The following is a 9,578-nucleotide window of genomic DNA, read 5'->3' as shown; positions in this document are numbered from 1 at the left end:
GGGATTGGGCAGCAGCGGGCGAGCCCCAAGATCGCAAATTCCTATTGGTTGGTTCCGTTGGACCGTTGATCACCCAAAACATCCCAAATAGGGATCCCCAAAAACCCAAATAAATACCCAAAATTAACCCAAAAAATACCCAAAAAAACCCAAATGGAGACCCCAAAAAAACCCAAACAGAAGCCCCAAACACGAAGCCTTTTCCATCCTTTATTCAGGGACCCTTTGGATCCCCCAAAATCCCCGGGGTTCCCCCCGAATCCCAACCCCCCGCCCCAAATTCCAGGGGATTTCCCCCAAATCCCCCCCAGCTCCCGGGGGGGAGGGCACAGCAGGCAATAAATAAGGGAATTTTTGGGAATTCCCCAAAACCCTGATAAAGTGCCAGCTTTGGTTTGGCTTTTTCTTCATGGAATTCCCGTTTTTTGGGTTTTTTTTTGGGGGGGGAAAAGGCCCCAAATCCAGGGGGGCAGGAAGGAGATCCAGCCCCTCGCACCCCCCAAAACCGACCCCAGCCCCAAACTGGGGGGAGAGGACGGGGCTGGGAAGAATAAGGCAATAATTCCAAAAATGCACAAATCCCCCCTTTTCACCCCAAAACCTCCGGCCCCAGAGCTCGTTCACAGTGTTTGGTGGGAGGGGGGAAAAAAATCAGGAATTTTGGGGGCTTGGATCCGGAATTTTGGGGAGGTTGGGGCTGGAATTTGGGGTCCCCCCTCTTCCCATGGAACTTTGGGGGGGGTTTTCCTTGCATTTCACGAATTTTTTGGGTTTTTCCCCATTTTCTATGGATTTTTTTTGGGGGATTAGCCCTCACCCCATTCCATGGGATTTTTTTGGGGCTTTCCTCCCATTCCATGGGATTTTTTCCCCCCATTCCATGGATTTTTGGGGGTTCCCCCCCCTCCCCATTCTATGGGATTTTTTTGGGGTGTTTCCCCCCAAATCCCATGGGATTTTTGGGGGGGGTTTCTCCCTCCATCCCATGGCATTTTTCCCCCCCAATCCCATGGGCTTTTTTGGCATTTTTCCCCCCCCATCCCATGGGATTTTTTGGGATTTTTCCCCCTCCATCCCATGGGATTTTTGGGATTTTTCCCCTCCATCCCATGGGATTTTTGGGGATTTTTTCCCCCCCCATCCCATGGGATTTTTTGGGATTTTTCCCCTCCATCCCATGGGATTTTTGGGGATTTTTTCCCCCCCCATCCCATGGGATTTTTTGGGATTTTTCCCCCTCCATCCCATGGGATTTTTGGGATTTTTCCCCTCCATCCCATGGGATTTTTGGGGATTTTTTCCCCCCCCATCCCATGGGATTTTTTGGGATTTTTCCCCCTCCATCCCATGGGATTTTTGGGATTTTTCCCCTCCATCCCATGGGATTTTTGGGGATTTTTTCCCCCCCCATCCCATGGGATTTTTTGGGATTTTTCCCCCTCCATCCCATGGGATTTTTGGGGTGTTTCCCCCCCCGTCCTATAGGATTTTTTTTGGGGTGTTTTCCCCCCAGTCCCGTGGGATTTCGGGGTCCCCCCTCAGCAGAGGTTGAAGACAGAGGGGGCCTGAGCCCGGTACTTCTCCTGGAAGCTCCTCAGCACGGGCACGAGGTTGGGGAAGGCCGGGCGGAACGAGGCCTCGGCCTCCCAGCAGTTCTTCATCAGCCGGTAAACCTGGGGGGAAAACGGGCAAAATCCCGGGAAAATCCCGGGAAAACCTCCCCAGAAATCCCGGGAAAACCTCCCCCAAAATCCCAGGAAAATCCCGGGAAAACCTCCCCTGAAATCCTGGGAAAATCCTGGGAAAACCTCCCCCAAAATCCTGGGAAAACCTCCCCCAAAATCCTGGGAAAACCTCCCCCAAAATCCTGGGAAATCCTCCCCCAAAATCCCGGGTAAACCTCCCCAGAAATCCTGGGAAATCCTCCCCCAGAATCCCGGGTAAACCTCTCTCCTGCCCCCAGGAACGTGAAACATTCCCCTTTCCTCTCCTCCCTTCCCACTTCGCTCCTCATTCCCATTTTTCTCCTTCTCTCCACATTTTTCCCCCCTTTCTTCCTCATCTTTCCTTCCCCATTTTTCCTCCTTTCACTTTTTCCCTTCCTCCTTTTTCCCTTCCTCCTCCCCACTCTTCCTCCTTCTCTTCCCTTCCCAATTTCCTCTCCCGTTCCCATTTTCCCTTTTCCCTTCCCCATTCTCCTCCTCCCTTCCCATTTTCCCCCTTCTCCCCTCCCCATTTCCCCCCTTTTTCTCCTCCCTCCCCATTTTTCCCCATTTCCTCCCCCTCTTTCCCCGTTTCCCACCTCGCAGGGACAATCCCTGGGCATGGGGAGCCTCTTCCCCCTCTCCAGGAGCTCGATCAGCCTCAGCACCGTCATCTGCCCCTGCGTGGCCCCGATCATCTCCAGGAATTTCTGTCAGGGGACAAGGATAACCCCCCAAAAAAAACACCATGGGAAAAACCCCAATTTCAACCCAAAAACGTGGGAAAAAACCCCGATTTCAACCCAAAAACGTGGGGAAAAAACCCCGATTTCAACCCAAAAACGTGGAAAAAACCCCAATTTCAACCCAAAAACGTGGGGAAAAAACCCCGATTTCAACCCAAAAACGTGGAAAAAACCCCAATTTCAACCCAAAAACGTGGGAAAAACCCCGATTTCAACCCAAAAACGTGGGGGAAACCCCCGATTTCAACCCAAAAACCCCCCGGGATTCCCACGGGACTCACGGCTGGGGGGCTGCTCCCGGGGTCGCAGCGGGTCAGGAGCTCGTAGAGGGTCACCCCAAAAGACCAAACATCCGAGGCGTAGTAGAATTTACACTCCTTGAGGCACTCCGGGGCGTACCTGGAACCGTTTGGGCTCACAGCTCTGGGGCCTGGGATGCAGCGGCGCTCCCCGAAGGCTCCCGAGCCCCGAATCCCTCACCAGAACACGGGGCTGTCGCCATCCTCCCGCACCCTGTAGTACTCGTGGCCCTCGGGGACGGCCTTGGCCAGCCCAAAATCCCCGATTTTCACCACGTGCTCGTTCTCCAGCAGCACGTTCCTGGCTGCCAGGTCCCGGTGGATGTAGTGCAGGGAGTGCAGGTAGGCCATGCCCTGGAAAAACGGGGAAAAAAAATGAGATTATGGGGGGATTCGGGAAGGTTGGGAGCGGTTTTGGGGGGTTTGGAGGTGTTTTGGGGGGAGTTGTGAGGTATTTTCGGGGGTTCATCCCCTTTTTTTTGGGAATCAGCCCCATTTTTGGGAATTAAACCCCATTTGAGAGTTGGCACTCCTGTGTTTCCCTATTTTAGGGGGGAATTCAGTCCTATTTTTTGGAGTTCAGACTCACATTGAAGTGTCAACCCCATTTTTGAGGGGTTCAGCCCGATTTTTTGGGGGTCAAGCCCCATTTTTGGGAATTCAGCCCCATTTCCAAAGGGTCCCACCCCATTTTTCTGTGAATTCAGACGCATTTTGGGGCTGTAACCCCCATTTTTGAGTCGTCCAACCCCATTTTTTGGGGGGATCATCCCATTTTTTTCGGGATCCAGCCCCATTCTGGGCTCACCTCGCAGATCTGCTGGGCGAAGAGCAGGAGGTGGGACAGGCTCAGGGGGTGCTTGGGCAGGAATTCCCGGAGGCTTCCCAGCGGGACGTACTCCATGATCAGCTGCACCACCTTGTCCCCTGCAACAGACAGGTGGGAATGTGGGGACCACCCCGAAAGCCCCCAAATTCCTGCCAGGACAGCGATTCCTGGCCAAAAAAATGTGGGAATTGGGGTTTTTTTAAGGTCTCCGTGGCTGATCCACTGGAAAATCCCGGGGGGTTTCTCCCTCACCCTGCTCGCTGCAGCAGCCCTTGTACTTGACGATGTTCTCGTGGTACAGGGTCTTCAGGATCTGGATTTCCCTCTTCCAGGAGCTCAGGAGCTGGGGGCTGCTCCCAGATTTCAGGGATTTCACCGCCACCATCTCCCCAGTGCCGTCGTTGGTGGGGTCGTAGCAGCACAGGCTCACCTTCCCAAAGTGGCCCTGGAGAAGGATAAATTCTCGGGATTTGGGCGGGGAAAGGAGGTTTTCAGCAGGGGAAATAGGTTAAAATATGAAAATAAGGATTGAAGCGTGGAATTTTGGGTCCAGCCGGGGAAATCAGCAGGGAAAAGGGAGGAATTTCAGATCCAGACAGGGAAAGGAGCCTGCCCAGCTTCCCCAGAATTGCAGAGCTCAAGATGCCACTGACCTCGCCCAGCTCCCGGATTTTCTTCAGGTACCGCTTCTGGAAGACGGTGGGATCCGACACCGGGAAGTCGGGATTCACCGACGTGACATCCACGAGGTCTGCGAGGAACCTTGGGTTTTCCTTTTTTCCCTTTCCTCCCTTTTCCCCACAGAATCCCGGGAATTTCCTTTTCCCGCCCCTCACGGAGCGGCTGCAACCGGGTCAGCTCCCTCACGCCCCTTTCCCGGATCCAGGCCCCTCATCCCCGTTTCCCCAGGTTTTTTCCGCATTCCCTCCCTTTTCCCCCGCTCACGGTGCGGCTGCAGCCGGGTCAGCTCCCTCACGCCCCTTTCCCGGATCCAGGCCCCTCATCCCCGTTTCCCCAGGTTTTTTCCGCATTCCCTCCCTTTTCCCCCGCTCACGGTGCGGCTGCAGCCGGGTCAGCTCCCTCACGCCCCTTTCCCGGATCCAGGCCCCTCATCCCCGTTTCCCCAGGTTTTTTCCGCATTCCCTCCCTTTTCCCCCGCTCACGGTGCGGCTGCAGCCGGGTCAGCTCCCTCACGCCCCTTTCCCGGATCCAGGCCCCTCATCCCCGTTTCCCCAGGTTTTTTCCGCATTCCCTCCCTTTTCCCCCGCTCACGGTGCGGCTGCAGCCGGGTCAGCTCCCTCACGCCCCTTTCCCGGATCCAGGCCCCTCATCCCCGTTTCCCCAGGTTTTTTCCGCATTCCCTCCCTTTTCCCCCGCTCACGGTGCGGCTGCAGCCGGGTCAGCTCCCTCACGCCCCTTTCCCGGATCCAGGCCCCTCATCCCCGTTTCCCCAGGTTTTTTCCGCATTCCCTCCCTTTTCCCCCGCTCACGGTGCGGCTGCAGCCGGGTCAGCTCCCTCACGCCCCTTTCCCGGATCCAGGCCCCTCATCCCCGTTTCCCCAGGTTTTTTCCGCATTCCCTCCCTTTTCCCCCGCTCACGGTGCGGCTGCAGCCGGGTCAGCTCCCTCAGCACGGTGCGGAAGGACGGCCGCTCCACCGGGGGGTAGTTGAGGCACCGGGAGATCAGCGAGGCCAATTCCCGGCACGAAGGCTCCGGCAGCCGGTGCCTCTTCTCGTAGAAACGCTCCTTCTGCGGGAAAAACAGGGCAAAAACTCCAAACCCGACCCCCAAATCCAGCCCAAACCAGGGGAAAACTGCGGGAATCACCTCGGAGGGAGTGCGCTCCTTCAGCGGCACGTCGGCGTCGAAGCAGATTTCCAGGAGTGTTGTCCCAAAACTCCACTTGTCCGAGGCCGTGCTGAGGTTCCCCACATCCCGGATGCATTCCGGGGCGATCCAGGGAATCCTGTCCACGCGCTCTGAGGGGCACATCCCACCAGGAAAGTATGAAATGTGTATTTTCATTATTTATTGGGGGTAATGGTGTGTTTGGGGTGTTGGTCTGTTACGTGTAAAACGTTAAAAGTGAAGGGTTAAAATATTAAATACGGATTGTTAAGTATGGGATATTAAAGCTGTAAAATACGGGATATTAAGTAGAAAGATATGGGATATTAAAGGCGTAAAATGTAGGATGTTAAAGATATAAAATTTGGGATTTTAAAGAGATAAAATATGGGATTTACAGGGGGAGAGCCTGTGGTAAAAGCATCCCAGGCACTGGAATGGGGTGTGATCATCCCTGACAGCAGCTTGGGAACCAAACCAGGTGGAATTCCCTTACTAAAATGCCAAATATTGTGAAAATTTGGGTTGGAAAAGTTGAGAATACTCTGTGAAAAGAGCTCTGGCCACAACTTATGGGAATTAGTAGGGGGAGGGGGGAAAAATAAGATGGATTTTACCCCTGGAAATCCATCCCTGCCCTGTACCTTCCCGGGAGAGCACGGTGAAGCTGACCCCGGGGTCGCTGAGCTTCACGAAGGGCACAGATCCATCCTCCAGCCCCTTCCTGGCCAGCAGGATGTTCTTGGCACACACGTTCCCGTGCACCAGGTTCTTATCCTCCTGGGGAGAGCAGAGCAAAAGGGAAAAATTATTGGGAAACAAATTAAAAAAGAACAGAGGAGAGGGAGCGAGGACGGGCAGCAGGAAGGGCGGAATGACCCTAAAAATGTGATTATCCCCTGGGAAAAGGGAGGGAAGGGTTAGGATCAGGATCAGGATTAGGATTAGGGGATTCCCAGCTGGAGTTACCAGGTAGCTCAAGGCGCTCCCCAGCTGTTTGGCCACGGTGATTTTCCACCCCACAGAGATCCGGCCCTTCTCCTTGCGCAGCAGCACGTCCAGGGGCCCGTGCTCCACAAACTCCTCCACCATGATGTCTGCGGGGAAATCCGGGATGATCCCACGGGACTGGGGCCGGGAACGGGGCGGGGAGGGGCTGCTGGACTCACTCTCGGAGCCGCGCACGCAGACGCCGTGCACGAAGGCCAGGTGCACGTGGGACACCTGCGACATCAGGCTGGCGCTCTCGAAGAACGCCTGTGGGGACAGCGGGGATGGCAGCGGGGTCCTGGGGTTCCTGAGGGGCCAGGAGCCCCATCCCAGCCCCATCCCAGCCCCTTGGGAGCCAAATCCCAGAACGAAAAGCCAGGAGGAATTCCAGCCCTCATGGATCCACACCCCAGCCCCTGGAGCCAAATTTACACCCCTTGATCCTTATTCCAGCCCTTGGATCCACATTCCAGCCCTTGGATCCACATTCCAGCCCTTGGATCCACATTCCAGCCCTCATGGATCCACACCCCAGCCCTTGGAGCCAAATTTAAACCCCTGGATCCATATTCCAGCCCTTAGATCCACATTCCAGCCCTTGGATCCACATTCCAGCCCTCAAATCCGTATTCCAACCCTGTGGGCCGCATTCCAGCCCTCTGGGGTCACATCCCACCCCTGGATCCCTCTCCCACCCTCCGGATCCGTGTTTCCCGCCCCGATCCCGGCTCTCCCGGCCCGGGAAGGGCTCACCAGGGCGATGTCCCTGTGGCTGGGGTCCAGCACTTTGAGCACCACGTGCATCTCCCGCCCGTTGTTGTTCTGCTCCGTGCAGAAATACTCGGCCTCGTCGTCGTTCCCGGAGCTCCCGCACACGCTCAGGACCCCGTCGTAGATGTTGGTCCGGGTGCCCTGGCCCAGGTGGGCTCGCTGGGAAAACGGGGAAAAGCGGGAACTGTTGGACCCTGGGGAGGTGGGAATCCTCACCTGGATCCCTCCCCGAATTCCCCCTGCCTCCCAATGTGGGAGAAAGCCGCTTCCACAGGGATTTTTCCATCCCTTTTCCTTGGAAAGGGAAGGCATGAAACAGCAAATCCATCTTGCTGGCTGCCTCAGGGGTGTGGGAGGATCCTGGGATCTGGAGGGAATCCCTGAAAGGCAGAGTATCCCAGGAAAACAGAGAGGATTCTTCCACCATCCCACGGATCCCAGGAAGGCAGAGCAGGTTCCTCCATCCCAAAGAATCCCAGGAAAGCAGAGAGGATCCCTCCACCTCCCGCACTGGATCCCGGGAATCTGAGCAGTGAAAATCCCTGGAAAGCAGCACCTGGGTGATCTCGTTCTTGCGGATCTGGTGGAAGCTGAGCTGGGTGAGGTTCAGGATCTGCTTCCCGTTGTCCTTCGCCTTCCGTGTGATCAGCAGGTCCGAGATCTCTGGGGCAGGAGGGAGCGGGGCCCCGTGAGCTCCCGGATCCACCCGTTCCCCGTCCCTGGAATGATCCCTGTGCCTACCTCCCGGCTTGGGTGGGCAGCACCTCTTCACCGTGAAGTTCTCCTCGCCGGATCTGAGGGTGCAGCCCTTGAGCACGTCCAGGAGCTCCCGCAGGGAGGGGAACTCGCGCTCCCAGCCCTCCAGCACGAAGGAGTCTCCCTTCTTCTGGATGCGGAACTGCCGGAACTTGAAGGCTCCCGGTGTCCCAGGAGCCTGGAAAAGCCAGGAGAGGCAGGAGCTGCAGCCAGGAGGCTCCCGGGTCATTCCAGAGCTCGCAATTCCCGGGAATCCCACGCTGGGAATTGTGTCCCTACCTGCTGGTGGCTCCTCTTGAGCACGGACAGGATCATGCGGTTGAAATCCAGGACGCTCCAGCGGAGGATGTAGAGCCCTTCCTCCGGCTCCTCCCGGCGGAGCTTGGCAAAAACGAACTCCTCCCTGGAAAAGGGACGGGAGGGATGGACTGGGATCAGCCCCGAGGGCAGCGAATGGATTGGGATCGGGCAGGGAATGGATTGGGATGAACTCCAAGGAACGGGAATGGATTGGGATGAACCCAAAGGACGTGGAATGGACCGTGATGAACCCAAAGCAGATGAAACACCCAGGGACCACCCCGAGGACACGGAGCAGCTCCGGGATGAGCCCTGGGATCCAGGAGACCCGCAGGGAAGCCGCACTCACTGCATGGGCCCGTGGATGCCGTTGTGGATGCTCAGCAGCAGCCGTGGCGGGGCCACGTCGTGGCACAGGTAGTGGCTGGAGTCGGCTGTCAGGCGGAAATATCCGTCCACCAGCGACACCAGAGCCAGGGCACTGCTGGGACAGGGCAGCAGCACCTCCTGGGGAGGGACAGAGCACCGGGGTGAGCAGGAAACACACAGAAAACCCAAAAAACCCCACGGGAAACCCTAAAAACCCCCAGAAAGCCCAGATGAAACCCCTCGTTCCTCCCAGCGCCGCCTCCTGGCGCCCTGGGCGGAGCAATCCCGGGATCCCAGCGCCGCGAGGGATCAGGGATCCGTCCCCACCCACCAGGCACTTGTTGTCCTGCCGGTGGATGCTGATCCTGCAGTCCTTGACCACCACGTGGGTGATTTCCCGAAAATCGCAGAAATGGCACCAGGGGGGCTCGCTCCGCTCCGCCGGCGGCGCCTCCGGCTCCTTCCGCCTGCTTTTCCTCCCAAAATATCCACGCTGGGAGAAGCTTTCCGTGCTCTGCAGGGGGAAAAAGGGGAGAATTCCAGACTTTTCCTGCTGCTGGGAAGGGTTGGGGGGAAATTGGGATAGGCTGGAGGCCAAGGAAAAGGCTGGATGCACAAATGAAGGAGATGGTGTGGGGTGGATTTGGGTGGGAAACTGGGAAAACTGGGAAAAGAACAGAGAGAGCACCCCGGGCAAAACCCAGGACCACAAACCAAGGGAAAAGATGGGATTTGGGGTGGGAATGGCTCATCCCAAACCCACCACAAACCAAGGAAAAACACAAGATTTGGGGCAGGAATGGAGCATCCCAAACCCACCACAAATAAGGATTTGGGGCAGGAATGGCTCCTCTCAAACCCGCCACAAACACAGGATTTGGGGCAGGAATGGAGCATCCCAAACCCACCCCATCCCCACCCACCTCTGCAGGCACCGGCCTCCACTGGATGCCGCCCGCGCCCGTG

At 56.8% G+C, this 9,578-nt stretch overlaps 2 protein-coding genes across 2 annotated transcripts in view; both read right to left on the bottom strand.

The window, feature by feature from the left end:
* RAVER1 (ribonucleoprotein, PTB binding 1) overlaps positions 1 to 859 on the bottom strand; it is a gene marked incomplete at its 3' end in the record, with an annotated part of 6,945 nt that extends 6,086 nt beyond the window's left edge. Inside the window, exon 1 of the mRNA XM_031065676.1 lies at positions 818 to 859. Within this exon, the coding sequence (XP_030921536.1) occupies positions 818 to 859 (42 nt within the window). The remainder of the gene's footprint in view (positions 1 to 817) is intronic.
* Positions 860 to 1,467: 608 nt separating this feature from the next.
* TYK2 (tyrosine kinase 2) overlaps positions 1,468 to 9,578 on the bottom strand; it is a 10,816-nt gene continuing 2,705 nt past the window's right edge. The window contains exons 6-24 of the mRNA XM_031065677.1: positions 9,536 to 9,551; positions 8,944 to 9,126; positions 8,593 to 8,750; positions 8,223 to 8,346; positions 7,929 to 8,121; positions 7,744 to 7,850; positions 7,170 to 7,346; positions 6,596 to 6,683; positions 6,396 to 6,523; positions 6,071 to 6,206; positions 5,406 to 5,557; positions 5,177 to 5,327; positions 4,231 to 4,328; positions 3,830 to 4,022; positions 3,557 to 3,675; positions 2,930 to 3,102; positions 2,731 to 2,848; positions 2,303 to 2,413; positions 1,468 to 1,673 (exon numbers count right to left, since the gene is read on the bottom strand). Coding sequence (XP_030921537.1) covers positions 1,539 to 1,673; positions 2,303 to 2,413; positions 2,731 to 2,848; positions 2,930 to 3,102; positions 3,557 to 3,675; positions 3,830 to 4,022; positions 4,231 to 4,328; positions 5,177 to 5,327; positions 5,406 to 5,557; positions 6,071 to 6,206; positions 6,396 to 6,523; positions 6,596 to 6,683; positions 7,170 to 7,346; positions 7,744 to 7,850; positions 7,929 to 8,121; positions 8,223 to 8,346; positions 8,593 to 8,750; positions 8,944 to 9,126; positions 9,536 to 9,551 — 2,560 coding nt within the window. The 3' untranslated portion in view covers positions 1,468 to 1,538. The remainder of the gene's footprint in view (positions 1,674 to 2,302; positions 2,414 to 2,730; positions 2,849 to 2,929; positions 3,103 to 3,556; positions 3,676 to 3,829; positions 4,023 to 4,230; positions 4,329 to 5,176; positions 5,328 to 5,405; positions 5,558 to 6,070; positions 6,207 to 6,395; positions 6,524 to 6,595; positions 6,684 to 7,169; positions 7,347 to 7,743; positions 7,851 to 7,928; positions 8,122 to 8,222; positions 8,347 to 8,592; positions 8,751 to 8,943; positions 9,127 to 9,535; positions 9,552 to 9,578) is intronic.

Source organism: Geospiza fortis, unplaced genomic scaffold, assembly GCF_000277835.1.
Source record: "Geospiza fortis unplaced genomic scaffold, GeoFor_1.0 scaffold2211, whole genome shotgun sequence".
NCBI lineage: Eukaryota > Metazoa > Chordata > Aves > Passeriformes > Thraupidae > Geospiza > Geospiza fortis.
Note: the sequence above shows the minus strand (reverse complement) of the source record. Positions and strands in the feature narration are given on the sequence as shown.